Source organism: Myxocyprinus asiaticus, chromosome 2, assembly GCF_019703515.2.
Source record: "Myxocyprinus asiaticus isolate MX2 ecotype Aquarium Trade chromosome 2, UBuf_Myxa_2, whole genome shotgun sequence".
Classification (NCBI taxonomy): domain Eukaryota; kingdom Metazoa; phylum Chordata; class Actinopteri; order Cypriniformes; family Catostomidae; genus Myxocyprinus; species Myxocyprinus asiaticus.
The window spans coordinates 24,107,516-24,122,872 of NC_059345.1; the positions used below are offsets into that span (position 1 = coordinate 24,107,516).

At 38.6% G+C, this 15,357-nt stretch overlaps 2 protein-coding genes across 3 annotated transcripts; both read right to left on the reverse strand.

The window, feature by feature from the left end:
- Positions 1–513: 513 nt before the first annotated feature.
- Positions 514–3,212, reverse strand: LOC127415876 (E3 ubiquitin-protein ligase TRIM39-like). Its single transcript, XM_051654892.1, has 7 exons — positions 3,194–3,212; positions 2,379–2,908; positions 2,149–2,244; positions 1,733–1,897; positions 1,511–1,655; positions 1,273–1,299; positions 514–1,160 (listed from the first exon to the last, which is right to left on the reverse strand). Exons 1-7 carry the CDS (start codon positions 3,210–3,212, stop codon positions 610–612), a joined length of 1,533 nt encoding a protein of 510 aa, XP_051510852.1. The 3' UTR covers positions 514–609.
- LOC127413541 (E3 ubiquitin-protein ligase TRIM39-like) lies at positions 2,765–14,048 on the reverse strand. 2 transcript variants are annotated; one of them, XR_007892608.1, is made up of 9 exons: positions 13,298–14,048; positions 13,137–13,232; positions 12,822–13,037; positions 12,592–12,739; positions 7,558–7,584; positions 7,296–7,407; positions 3,521–3,580; positions 3,194–3,368; positions 2,765–2,908 (listed from the first exon to the last, which is right to left on the reverse strand). XR_007892608.1 is itself a non-coding variant. In XM_051650780.1 (6 exons), the coding sequence occupies exons 1-6, from the start codon at positions 13,901–13,903 to the stop codon at positions 6,839–6,841; spliced, it is 1,662 nt and encodes a 553-aa protein (XP_051506740.1). In that variant the 5' UTR covers positions 13,904–14,039; the 3' UTR covers positions 6,197–6,838. The 2 variants fall into 2 exon arrangements, 1 of the variants encoding a protein (XP_051506740.1); XM_051650780.1 differs by lacking the exons at positions 2,765–2,908; positions 3,194–3,368; positions 3,521–3,580 and having other exon boundaries at positions 6,197–7,407; positions 13,298–14,039.
- Positions 14,049–15,357: the final 1,309 nt, after the last annotated feature.

Consider the following 15,357-nt stretch of genomic DNA (forward strand, 5'->3'; position numbering starts at 1 on the left):
CTTGTATGAATGAAGCAAATCATAAGAAAGTGTTTCACCGCTGTTTAAAACTGATCAAATCATTTATATGGATAAATGTTTTTCAACTGAATAGACTATATTAAATGCAACAAATTACAATAAAAGGCAAAGTAATCTCTTCAGTAATCAAAGTACTTTTTAAATGTTACTGTATTCTGATTACTAACTACTTAAATTGTAACTGTAGTGGAATACAGTTACTAATATTTAGTATTTTAAATACATAATCTCGTTACATGTGTTCTGTTACTCCCCAATACCGTGTATGAACATGCAATGACCAAGATCATTTGCCATTACAAGAACATGAAACTGAGGTGAAACTGGGGCGCTTTGCGCTCTCTGTCAAAATTCTCACTTATAATTTTGCATGAGTTTGGTGTGAACCACCGCTTCAGAAGCAGTTAATCTTCATTAAGATTACCCCCCCACACACACACGTACACACAAACTGAACTGTTCAAAAAATAGAATTTTTCACTGAATCACTGTGGTAATTTTGTATTTTGATATTACATAGAATATAACATTCTGCAATTATGTACAAAAAGCTCTCGAGAAGTGTTGAGACATTGAATCCATTTGCAGTTAATCACTCTGACTGACAGATGATGCAATTAATGGTATTTTATCCTCATAGTTTTTACCAGGATAGAAATATGGATAGAGTTTCTCAGTGAAAGACTGACCAGTGAAAGAGTAGATATGAGAATTGGAATCCACGTCAAAAAAAGAGACCAGACCCTCCTCATAATCCACAAACACCCCCACCTTCTGGGGCTTCACTCTCAAAGAAAGTGAGACAGAAGGAGATGCACTTGCCTGATATTCATTCCCCTTCCACAGACCCACAGTCCAGAATCCATTCTGAGGACTGAGTTTAATCTCGCCTTTTCTCTTAATGGATTCTCTGGCCACTCCTAAATCCCAATCAGTTTTTCCCTTTACCTGAACCTCAAAGTAAAACTTCCCTGAATTGAAGCCCTCTTTTCCTAGAACACTGGGACATGAATCAAATCTCTCTGGGTTGTTTGGAAGGTCATGCTCAATGTTGCCACTCAAATCCACTTTCACTTGTTTCCCATCTTCAGACAGAATTAGACATGCATGAGCTGTATCAGGATCCAGAGTCACATCCACTAAGAGAGAGAAGATATCTTTAAACATTAACACATTTGAAAAATATATAATCTTTCATATGGCATTTGTAAGGCAGTGCTTTCAGTGAATAGAGAAAATCACACAATGTACCTGCATACTCCTGCATCATCTTAAGATCTGTGGAGATTAATAACATTAAAACATTATACTTGCTTTCATGAAAGCTTTTTGAACAAATTTGAACAAATCAGATGAATTTAGCTAAATATACAGTGGATAAGGGGACTAAACATTGTCTTTAATGCCACCTATAGGTAAATAGGTACATTAATTTCCTCTTGCTACAAATGGTGTCAGAGATTTCAAATTATTAAAAAAATATTCATACTTATTTCACTCCTATGCTGATGTACCTCCTGGAGAGACTGAAAATGACTCATTGCCTCCCTCAGAGTGGTCATGCTCAGACGAGTGTTAATACTGATCTCAGTCCAGTTTCTGGTGTTTAAAAGGCTGCACAGTGACGGGTCAGTCTATAGCGAGGAAAGAGAGAAATGACTGAGTATGAGGAGTGTTATGCTGTAATGTTAGCAGAGAGAGGGACACTGACCTTTAGGAGGTGAAGGTGATCCTCAGTGTGTGAGAGCTGCTCCAGCTCAGTGTTTCTCCTTTTTAGCTCAGTGATTTCCTGCTCCAGCTCTTTGATGAGCTCTTCAGCCTGCTTCTCTGCTGCTTTCTGATTCTCCATCACTTGATGTAGTTCTGTTTGGCTTTCCTAAAGGCCATTTAAAATATTGTTTGGATTCAGCTGGAGTCAAGAGACTTTATACTAACATTATATAACTCAGACAAACATGGAAATGTCAAAACTATCTCTATTCAACTCTCTAAGAAAATGTAAACGTGAATAGTAACCTTATTATCTTTAAATAATAGTTATGTAATAATCATTGTTAACCAATAAAACTTACAGATATCTAAATGTTGTACTAGATATTTGACCACACTTAGCATTTTAATACTTACTTTGGTGAGTGTGATTGACTCTTTCATGTCTAGAATGTTCTTCTTTCTGTCCTGGATCATCTGCTGCACATCCATCTGTATCCTCGCCAGCTGAATCTTTAAACAGAGAAATATTCATGCAGTGTGAGAACACTCAGTGTGAGTTAAAACCAGATTTCTAAATAGATGCTAGAAGATCTTAAGGGAATAACAAAAGGTTCTTCGTGTTTTATATAGCTAGAATATACTACCTTCTTCTCTGCAATCTCCTCCTCTATAGGAACAGTGTTGTGAGCGTTGTGGTCTTCCTCAGTGCAGGACAGACACACACTTATCTGATCATCTCTACAGAACAGCTCCAGAGGTTTCTCATGTTTCTGACATATATAATCCTCCAGATTCTCCACAGGGTCAATCAATTTGTGTTTCATTAAATTGGAAACTTTTTGATGAGGCTCCAGGTGAGTCTCACAGTAAGATGTCTGACACTCAAGGCAGGACTTCAGGGCTTTCACTTTCTTCTCTGCACAGGTGTGACAAAACACTTTGGTTTTTTTCCTCCTATAGCTTTCTGCAAGTTCTCTGAGTGCTGTATTAATTTTAAGGTTCGGTCTCTTTGGGAAGTTTTCCTTACAAAGTGGGCAGTAGCAGTCCTGACTGCTGTCCCAGCATTTTGTCAGGCAGGTCTTACAGAAGTTATGCCCACATGGAGTGGTGACTGGATCAATGAGAACATCCAGACAGATTGAGCATTGAATCGAGGGATTTTTAGAAGGTTTCACTGTAAAGTATGAAAAATATATATATTTCTTTCTTAATCCCTGCAGTAAAACAATAGAAACATGCAGCAATAATTCTGAATACCATGTATTTATTATTTTCTGATTTGTAAATATTTCCTTGTGCAATGTTTATACCATGAAAGCAAATGCCAGATACCAGAGCAAATGCAGAAACTTTCCTGTAACTTAACATCAGAGTATAACCCTTTTTTCAACTTCAGAAGTTACAACTTGACAAAGGTAATGAAGGAAAACTGATTCTGTACAATGTGCTGTTTACTTACACTCAATTGGTTCCGTCATGCTTGTTCTTCTGTCAACACTTCTTGGTGGCTGCGAGAATTCTGCCATTGCCTTCACAGTCTTTGCAACTCTTTTTAATGACTAATTACTCCCTTCAGCATTACGGTTTAGTCCAAATGTGCAGGGGACACGTTCATAACATGGACGGTTACATTACTGAAATGAAGAATACAAAGTGACTGAGAAATTTGTAGCTTGTTACAGAAACTACTCCGCACCAAATTGATTGGCAACAAAATAATTTTAGGTAAAACTAGTTGTAATTTTTCCCACCCCCCTAACTTGCTTAACGGAGTAAAGACATTTACCCTCCATTTTCAGAAGTCTTGAACACTTCCTCTCTCTTCGAGGACTTTGACCAAATGGTACTGTAGGAGAAATCAACCTTTGGCATTTATTACATAATCATACTTTTACTGTGTCTATAAAGTTTATTAATATATTTTTGAACTGTAGTTTTATGTTCATTTATTAAAATTTCATCATACTGTGACACAACAAAAGGTTGTGGACACTTATCACACACATTAAAATGTATGAATTCCAATGCATAGATGTAAACATTTAATGAAATGTCAAACCAAATGGCATCTACAAACAAATGAATCTAGTCCTTTTCTCAAAACTCCTTCCATTTAAACAACAGGTGCAAGAATTTTGTACATTTTGAAGTGTGGTTTAGGTGTCCAAATACTTTTGGGGAAACTATATTTTATTTGTTCATGTTTGGGCAACAGACCTCCAAACAACTTCACTGAAACCAAATAGAGATGATTCTTATAGAGAATCTAAAAGAGAACTCAGTTTTATTACTTTTATAATCTCAGACTGTAATGTAATGACTATAATAATGTCATAAGTATATTCTGGTATGGGACAGTGTGCATCTGGATACAACATATATAGGAACGATACAAAATGTATGTGTTTATTTTCCCAAAAATTATATTTTACTTAAAGAATAACATTAAACTTCAAAATGAATCAAGTAAAAATTTAATGTTTTTTTTCCTCTAAATAGACAAGTAGACATTGCTGTTCACCTCATATGCCAGTTTACTAAGTACTGACTTCTTTTATATCAGTTTTAAGTTTCAGTTTTTGAGTTAATTTGAGCCAACCACCATGGATGCCATCACAAGTTTTGTAGTTGACTGAGTATTTACTAGGACTATTCTCACAATATAAATTCCAGTGATTTGGGAAAATAGTGTCATTCCAGAAGCTGAGGCTCACCTAATGCTTGAAAGGACAGAATAAGGACTTACAGTGCATCCGGATAGTATTCACAGCGCTTCACTTTTTCCACATTTTGTTATGTTACAGCCTTATTCCAAAATGGATTAAATTCATTATTCAAAATTCTACAAACAATACCCCATAATGACAACATGAAAGAACTTTGTTTGAAATCTTTGCAAATGTATTAAAAATAAAAATGAAAAAAATCACATGTACATAAGTATTCACAGCCTTTGCTCAATACTTTGTTGAAGCACCTTTGGCACCAATTACAGCCTCAAGTCTTTTTGAGTATGATGCTACAAGCATGGCACACCTATTTTTGGGCAGTTTCTCCCATTCTTCTTTGCAGGACCTCTCAAGCTCCATCAGGTTGGATGGGGAGCGTCGGTGCACAGCCATTTTCAGATCTCTCCAGAGATGTTCAATCGGGTTCAAGTCTGGGCTCTGGCTGGGCCACTCAAGGACATTCACAGAGTTGTCCCGGAGCCACTCCTTTGTTATCTTGGCTGTGTGCTTAGGGTCGTTGTCCTGTTGGAAGATGAACCTTCGCCCCAGTCTGAGGTCCAGAGCACTCTGGAGCAGGTTTTCATCAAGGATGTCTCTGTACATTGCTGCATTCATCTTTCCTTCGATCCTGACTAGTCTCCCAGTTCCTGCCGCTGAAAAACATCCCCACAGCATGATGCTGCCACCACCATGCTTCACTGTAGGGATGGTATTGGCCAGGTGATGAGCGGTGCCTGGTTTCCTCCAGACATGACGCTTGCCATTCAGGCCAAAGAGTTCAATCTTTGTTTCATCAGACCAGAGAATTTTGTTTCTCATGGTCTGAGAGTCCTCCAGGCGGGCTGTCATGTGCCTTTTACTGAGGAGTGGCTTCCGTCTGGCCACTATACCATACAGGCCTGATTGGTGGAGTGCTGCAGAGATGGTTGTTCTTCTGGAAGGTTCTCCTCTCGACGCTGGAGCTCTGTCAGAGTGACCATCGGGTTCTTGGTCACCTCCCTGACTAAGGCCCTTCTCCCCCGATCGCTCAGTTTGACTGGGCGGCCAGCTCTAGGAAGAGTCCTGGTGGTTCCAAACTTCTTCCATTTATGGATGATGGAGGCCACTGTGCTCATTGGGACCTTCAATGCTGCAGACATTTTTCTGTACCCTTCTCCAGATCTGTGCCTCGATACAATCCTGTCTCGGAGGTCTACAGACAATTCCTTGGACTTCATGGCTTTGTTTGTGCTCTGACATGCACTGTTAACTTTGGGACCTTATATAGACAAGTGTGTGCCTTTCCAAATCATGTCCAATCATCTGAATTTATCACAGGTGGACTCCAATCAAGTTGTAGAAACATCTCAAGGATGATCAGTGGAAACAGGATGCACCTGAGCTCAATTTAGAGTGTCATGGCAAAGGCTGTGAATACTTATGTACATGTGATTTTTTTTCGTTTTTTATTTTTAATACATTTGCAAAGATTTCAAACAAAGTTCTTTCACGTTGTCATTATGGGGTATTGTTTGTAGAATTTTGAGGAAAATAATGAATTTAATCCATTTTGGAATAAGGCTGTAACATAACAAAATGTGGAAAAAGTGAAGCGCTGTGAATACTTTCCGGATGCACTGTACATCTGAACCACTTCTATGATGCTTTTTTTTTTTTTTTTTTTTTTAGTTTGGAGCCTGACAACCCTTCCAACTCTTCCCTTACTTTTATTAGATAGAAAAGCATGGCCAGGATTTTTTTGTATTTCATTTTTATTATTATTTAATTGTGTTCCATTGTGTCACAAAGTCATACAGGTTTGGATCAATAGCAGGGTGAGTAAATAATGACAGTGTATTAATGGGTGGTTTGTTCCTTTAAAGGTGTCACCAGGGAAACTTTATATGTGCGTAGACCTATTTATTTATTTTTTTCTTTCTTTTTTTTTTTTTTTAAATAGCCTGTTATTTTCCTTTTAGTAGATCCAAGAATTAAAGGGCTACTTCGGTGCTGCTTTACCACACTGATTTGACAAAAGTATTTAAATAATGTACCTTTTTTGTCATATCATCATTTCCAAGATCATTACAGAGATTACACTGCAGTGACACAGCAAACTGTCACTGTAGCCAACATTTTTCACCTTTTTGTTTTTTTACTGCAAATTTGTAAATATTTAAAATGTCAAGAATAAAAAAATAAAACAATAAGTCTAAAATCATTGTAAAATTGTAGCAACATTATTGTGAAGAGGAATACACAAGCTTATCACCTGCCAAAATATACTTTAAAAATAAAATAAAATAATTAAATCCAATGTTTGTTTGTTTTTCTACAATTGGTGAAAACTTTGAAAAAATTAAAAGGTAAGATGCATCTTTCTTAATTTTCGATATTTATTGTTGACTCACTAAAAACCACATATTATTTCTGACAGGTGAGATGATCAATGGGGCTGAATTTTTTTCTCCATTATTAAAACCTGGGCTGAAATATGGATAGAGTTTCCCAGTGAAAGACTGACCAGTGAAAGAGTAGATATGACACTTAGATTCCACATCATAAAAAGAGACCAGACCCTCCTCATAATCCACAAACACTCCCACCTTCTGGGGCTTCACTCTCAGAAAGAGAGGGACAGACAGACAGTCGCAGGCCTTGTACTCATTTCCATTCCTCAGCCACAGAGCCCAGAGTCCATTCCTTGGACTCAAAGTAATTGTCCCCTTCCTGTTAACAGATTCTCTGGCTACTCCTAAATCCCACTCAGTTTTCCCTTTTACCTGCACCTCAAAATAAAATCTCCTAAAGGAGAATCCCTCCTTTCCCAGAACACTGGGACATGAATCAAACCTCCAAGGGCTGTCTGGGACATTTTGTTGTCTTTCTCCATATCCAGCTTGTTTGTCATCCTTAGACAAGAGAAGTTTAGGATGAGCTGTTTCAGGATCCATAGTAACATCCACTGAGAGAGAGAGAGAGAGAGAGAGAGAGAGAGAGAGAGATCAGAAATATAAACTTTTGTAATAACACTTTTAGATACATGTATAGTTTGGGATGAACAATTTATTTTCATAACTATTTTCATTTGTGTAAATGCAGGGTGACATTGTACCTGTAAACTTCTCCACCGTCTGTAGCTCTGTGGAAACAATTTAATCATTATGGTATATCATTTTTTTCTACAATTTTCTAATATTACATTTAGAAAATGAAAGTAATTTCAGATGTGGAGTAATTGCAAGTAACTGTATATTAATAAAATAAACATTTTGTAATTTGAATAATGTGAACATTTCGTACTTGTCTCTTAGCTTGCTTGGGTAAATAATAAAATTCTCAGATGTTCAGAACAGAATATGTAGTCCAGCAGGAAAAAGCATGATAGACCAATCATCTGCAAAATATGTTGTCGATTTGTCCATCCATGATGCAATTTTATAAATCATTGCAATGCTGAGGACACCTAGAATCAGCGTCTAGTGTACTCAGAGGACAAGATATTCAACTAAACAGTGGGGAAGGTGCATGTGATCACAAAATAAACTGAATGACTATGGATGAGAACTCAGTCAGTTTAGAGTGCCACCTGCATTTCAGATCTGTATATTGTGATGGAAGGTTATGGGAGGCGATAGAGGGTACATTTCTTTTTCCTAGTACTTGCTGCTATCTAGTGGTATGAACTAACACTTTTTTGCAGGGACACAGGGCCAACATAGCCTTAATTACAGCCACACACACACAGACAGACACACACAGCCCTGCTGCTTCTCATGCCAGAGCTGATGTTCAGCCAGGGAAACTAAGAAGCGATTTCAATGCAGAGTCCAACCACTTTTCCACTAAACTGAGAACTGAACAATGATCTAACTGACCATGTTACCACATAAACAGCCCACAAACAAACACAGCACATCACGGTCTTTGCTTATGACGAGGCTGGAGCCTATGTGCAAGTCAATCAGGGTATGAAATTAGTACCTACCAAATACGGGTATTTCGTGCACAGCGGCGGGTAATTTTGCTAATCTACCCACCACTGTGGCGGGCGAACTGTAAGTTGTCTCGGAGTGACATATGACAAGAAATGCTGTTAGACACAAAGACTAATACTTGAAGAAACACACTTGATGATATTTTGAAGAACAGACAAAAGAAAAGCTGTCAATTCATGTGCCTAATTTGCTGTGTATTCAAAGGGTCATTGGCGCTAACATGCCCAGCATGTGTCGTATAATGGAATACAGCCTCAGAAATGGTACTTAAAGAAGACATTCTCTTCTGTGCTTGTCTACTCTTTAGCCTCCATTTGTATGTAGGTTGCATATATGTTATATTTTATATTCTAAAATAACATAAAAATTATATAAGCGCTGACCCGCTGATGCATGGACTCTACAAGATCCCTGAAGGTGTACTGTGGTATCTGGCACAAAGACATTAGCAGCAGCTCCTTCATGCTCTGTAAGTTGCGAGGTGGAGCCACCGTGGATCAGACTTGTTGGTCCAACACATCCCACAGATTCTCAATAGGATTTAGATCTGGGGAATTTGGAGGCCAGGGCACCGTGAACTCTTCATTATGTTCCTCAAACCATTCCTGAACAATGTGTGCAGTGTGGCAGGGCGCATTATCCTGCTGAAAGAGGCCACTGCCATCAGGAAATACCACTGCCATGAAGGGGTGTACTTGGTCTGCAACGATGTTTTGGTAGGTGGCACATGTCAAATTGACGTCCACATGAATGGCCGGACCCAGGGTTTCCCAGCAGAACATTGCCCAGGGCATCACACTCCCTCCGCTTGTCGTCTTCCCACAGTGCATCCTGGTGCCATCACTTCCCCAGGTAAACGGCACACACGTACACAGCCGTCCTTGTGATGTAAAAGAAAATGGGACTAATTGGACCAGGCAACCTTCTTCCACTGCTCCAAAGTCCAGTTCCGATGCTCACGGCCCATTATAGGCACCTTCAGTGGTGGACAGGGGTCATCATGGGCACAGTCACCTCAGACTGGTCTGTGGCTACGCAGCCCCATACTCAGCAGGGTGCAATGCACTGTGTGTTGTGACATGTTCCTCTCATAACATCATTAAAATGTTCTATTACTTGTACCACAGTTGCAGCAGCCATATAACCCTGTAGCTCAAGACTGGTTGCCCACTGAAGCTAAGCAGGGTTGAGCCTGGCCAGTACATGGATGGGAGACCTCCTGGGGAAAAATAAGGTTGCTGCTGGAAGAGGTGTTAGGGAGGCCAGAAGGGGGTGCTCACCCTGCAGTCTGTGTGGGTCCTAATGCCCCAGTATAATGATGGGGACACTTTACTGTGAAAAGGCACTGTCTTTCAGATGAGATGTTAAACTGAGGTCCTGACTCTCTGTGGTCATTAAAAATCCCTGGGCATTGCTTGTAAAAAGAGTAGGGGTGTAACCTGGTGTCCTAGCCAAATTCCCCCCACTGGCCTTTCTCAATCATCCTAATAATCCCATCCATAAATTGGCTCTATAAATCTACTCTCTCCTCACCACCAATGGCTAGTGTGTGGTGAGCATACTGGTGCACTATGGCTGCTGTTGCATCATCCAGGTGGATGTTGCACACTGGTGAAGGTTGAGGAGTGTCCCCTGTTCACTGTGTAAAGTGCTTTGAGTGTAGTGTCTGAAAAAGTGCTATATAAATGCAACATTTATTTATTCATTCATTCAGTAGACCTTCTGTCGGTTCAGACCAGATGGGATAGCCTTCGTTGCCCTCACTCATCGATGAGCCTTAGGCGCCCAACACCCTGGTTTGTCCCTCCTTGGGCCACTATCGGTAGGTGCTGACCGGGAGCACCCCACAAGCCTTGCTGTTTCAGAGATGCTCTGATCCTTTGACTTTGGCCCTTGTCAAAGTTGCTCAGGTCTTTACTCCTGCCCATTTCTCCTGCATTCAACACTTTGACTATGAGAACTGATTGTTTGCTTACCATCTAATCTACCAGACCTTGACATGTGGCCTTGTTAGGAGATGATCAACGTTATTCGCTTCACCTGTGAGTGATCATAATGTATTGGCTCAGCAGTGTATGTATGTATATATATATATATATATATATATACACACTTGTAGCCAAAAGTATGGAATAAGGAATAATGTACAGATTTTGATCTTATGGAAAGAAATTGGTAATTTTATTCACCAAAGTGGCATTCAACTGATCACAATGCATAGTCAGGACATTAATAACGTGAAAAATTACTATTACAATTTGAAAAGAAATGTTCAGAACTTCTTAAACTACTTCAAGTTCTCATCAAAATATCCTCCACGTACAGCAATTCACAGCTTTGCAGATCCTTGGCATTCTAGCTGTCAGTTTGTCCAGATACTCAGGTGACATTTCACCCCACGCTTCCTGTAGCATTTGTTGGGCACTTCTCACGCACCTTACAGTCTAGCTGATCCCACAAAAGCTCAATGGGGTTAAGATCCATAACACTCTTTTTCAATTATCTGTTGTCCAATGTCTGTGTTTCATTGCCCACTCTAACCTTTTCTTTTTGTTTTTCTGTTTCAAAAGTGGCTTTTTCTTTGCAATTCTTCCCATAAGGCCTGCACCCCTAGTCTTCTCTTTACTGTTGTACATGAAACTGGTGTTGAGCAGGTAGAATTCAATGAAGTTGTCGGCTGAGGACATGTGAGTTTCTCAAACTAGAGACTCTGATGTACTTATCCTCTTGTTTAGTTGTACATCTGGGCCTTCCACATCTCTTCTGCCCTTGTTAGAGCCAGTTGTCCTTTGTCTTTGAAGATTGTAGTGTACACCTTTGTATGAAATCTTCAGTTTTTTATAGCCTTCATTCCTCAAAACAATGATTGACTGATGAGTGTTTAAAGAAAGCTGTTTCTTTTTTGCCATTTTTGACATAATATTGACCTTAAGACATGCCAGTCTATTGCATACTGTGGCAACTCATAAACAAATACAATGTTAAGCTTCATTTAATGAACCAAATAGCTTTCAACTGTGTTTGATATAATGGCAAGTGATTTTCTAGTACCAAATTAGCAATTTATCATGATTACTCAAGGATAAGGTGTTGGAGTGATGGCTGCTGGAAATGGGGCCTGTCTAGATTTGATCAAAAATGACTTTTTTCAAATAGTGATGGTGCTGTTTTTCAGTAATGTCCTGACTATACTTTGTGATCAGTTGAATGCCACTTTGGTGAATTAAAGTACCAATTTCCTTCCGAAACAGCAAAACCTGTACATTATTCCAAACTTTTGGCCGCCAGTGTGTGTGTGTGTGTGTGTGTATATATATATATATATATATATATATATATATATATACATATATATATATAAATACACACACACACACACACACACACACACACACGCACACACACATACATATTGTATATATAATATCAAAGTGGCTGGTAAAACTAGGCATTCACCCACAACAAGTTAATTTCATACCACGAAGTCAGTGCAGATGAATGAGAAACAAGAAAATAAAAGATCACAATATATCAATGTTTTGAATTACAATACACTAAACATAAAGAATAAAGAACACTTACTCATGCTGTGCATCCCAAGAAACCTACATTAAACATAAATAAACTCCAGCAACTTTCCTCGCATCTAGCTCCTGCACTGAAGTATTCTATTCAGAAATGATCATGCCTTTTTCCCTTCGAAGACAATTACTCTACACTAAGAGCTTCAGAGGGCTGAAAGGTGGTAATGGTAATTCAGAACTCATTTTTTAAGCAATTCTTATTGGAAATTCTGTTTGGAACAACCCTAAAACATGTATTATTTTCCCTTTGAGTGACCTGCGAAGGCATCATCAGTACAGGTAAGTACACAGCCAGATGCGCTATTCAGATGTAGGGGAGGGTGCATTCTTGTTCTTGTTTCATTGATTGGACAAAGTTTCTCAACCTTTTGATTTTAAATGCTTATATCTGCAGATAAGCAGATTTTAAATGCTTATGTCTTCTGAAAACTATTTATTTCAGTGTTTAGAAGTACACAAGCATAAGTACACAGATTACCTTAAAGCTAATAGATATGGACTTAAAGCAGAAAAACTTTCATTTTGATTTCACAGGGTCTTTAAGACTTAAGACAGTGAGATGCTCACCAATTCCTGTAATCTTCATCATAGCATGATTGAGAAATTCTTGATGCTTTGTCAGAGCTCTCCTTAAGATGTCCACACTCACATGAGTGTTAATACTGATCTCAGTCCAGTTTCTGGTATTTAAAGGGCTGCACAGCGATGGGTAAATCTACCACAGGAGAGAGTAAAGAGAGAAATGATTGAGTATGAGTGGGTTATGCTGTGATGTGAACAAAGATAGAGACACTGACCTGTAGGTGGTGGATGTGATCCTCAGTGTGTGAGAGCTGCTCAAGCTCGGTGTTTCTTCTCTTTAGCTCAGTGATTTCCTGCTCCAGCTCTTTAATGAGCTCTTTAGTCTGCTTTTGCTCCATCACTTCAAGTAGCTCAGACTGACATCTCTCAATGGAGCGTATCAGAGCAGCAAAGATCTCAGTACTGTCTGCTCTCTCTTTCTTTGTCTTTTCCTGATAAATTAGATCAATTAGTATTTTTTCAACAGAAATACTAGAGCATTATAAATACCTTATTGAAGTTAAAATGTCATTAAATTTCTCGAGACTGACCCAGATGAGCTGCATGGAGTGTTTGAACTCTTCAATTTTCTTCATCCTATGCTGGATCATCAGATAAAACTCGGCCTGCCTCTGCCCCAACTCAGACTAAACAAAGATGAAACTTGTTATAAAAATGTTATAAAATGCGACAGATTTTGTATGTGTCTCACCTTCCTCTTTCTACTCTCCTCCTCTACTGTAACAGTGTTGTGAGTTTTGTGGTTAGTCATGATACAGGATAGACACACACACATCTGATCATCTCTACAGAACAGCTCCAGAGGTCTCTTGTGTTTCTGGCATATATAGTTTTCCAGATTCTCCACAGGGTCAATCAGTTTGTGCTTCTTCAATTTTGCCACAGTGTCATGAGGCTCTAAATGTGTTTTACAAAAAGATCCTTCACAATGCAGACAAGACTTTACAGCTCCTCTCTTTGAGTTTGTACAGGCATCACATAGTACTTCTCCAGGTTTGACAGGACTTTCTCCCCTCCTCAGTCGGTTAACAATGTCTCTGAACTCTCTATTGATCCCAAGGTCTGGTCTCAAGTGGAAGTTTTTCATACAAAGAGGACACTGACACTCCATACTACTGTCCCAATGTGTAGTAATACATTTTATGCAGAAGTTGTGTCCACACGGGATGGTTGCTGGGTCGGTGAAGATATCCTGACAGATTGGACACAGGAACTGATCTGCACACAGGGAACTGCTGGAAGAATCCATTACTGGTAAGAGAAGGAAACAAAATGACAGTACAAACACAGAGTACATTTATATCACTGTCTCTGACCCTCCCTTTTACACAAACTCAACTTGTAAAACCGGTTTTGTTACAGGATATAAAATACAACATACAATTTACTTGACATTGATATTATGATTTCATAATTGTAAACAAATGAAGGTATATTAAATGTCTCTTTCGACTTGCAAAAGCGTAGATTCTCTAATTATCCATTCAATGTCAGTAAACACTTAATAAAGCAGGAATGATGCACAACAAGCAGAGGGAGAGGAAAAAATTTGACTAACAAATTTGAATTGTTTTCCTATAGGTCCGTGTGTCCTCAACACTGCTGTGGTGTGCCACCGTGCATTGTACACGTGCTGTAGTAAATTACTTTACAAGAACTGATTTCATAAAACCTCCCACGCAATTGTTTTTTTAAAGGAATATTCCGGGTTCAATTCAAGTAAAGCTCAATCGACAGCATTTGTGGCATAATGTTGATTATATCAAAAAATCATTTCAACGCATCACTGCTTTTCTTTAAAAAAAAAAAAGAAAAAGAAAAAAAAAAGGCAAAAATTGAGGCTACAGTGAGGCACTAACAAAAGATCAAGTGATTCGAGAAAAAATTTCTCAGTAAGACGCAAACTGTGGGAGAAACTCTGAAAAGTCTTTGGAATTTTCTGTATGTGATCTGCTTTACTTTTACCTACATGGTGAACTGATCATCATAGATTTCAAAATTAATAGATGGAGGGTACCGGCTTAAACAAATTAACAGAAAAAATCTAGTGAGTCTACTCCACCCCTTAACTACGTGAAAATGCTCGTGAGGTGTTTTTCTGTCACTTTAAATGTTTGTTTTTTCTGACACCCGGAGGTAAATTGGACCTGACAAATCCCATTCAGACACACTGCATTTTTTCACAATAGCCTACAAGCGTTTCGTTGTTATATGTATAATTCTGCTTAATTTTTAGGTTTCAACTTGTTAATAATTTGTGTTAAAATGTGAAGTTGACATGAAATTTCCAACAGTGGAAATTATTGCATTATTTCACATGCAAGTTCATAACATAATACATAATACATAGTACAATTGTACTTTTTAAAATGTATTTGTCATCTTACATGTTTTAGAGGTTTAAATGTGATTAAAATAGTTGTAAACAGAATATAAAATAAAACATACACTTTCACATGTATATGTGTGCACTGTATGTGTGTGTATATTAGCACCCTTCCCGGGTGTTGTGCCGAAATCTGAATCCCTGCCAGAATCTGACTGCCCCTCGCGTGCACGCGCACGCGCATGACGTCAGTTGACGAGATAGCGGTGCAGAGAGTTTAGAACTCTTCCGTCTACAAAGCCGGATCAATCTTTTCCACGCAATTAACGCCAAGGCAACGTAGGAATTTGTTAATTAAATGCATGAAAGTTTGAATTAAAAAGCATTAAGTATGTTAATTTGAATAAAGTAACAACGGAAGCAGA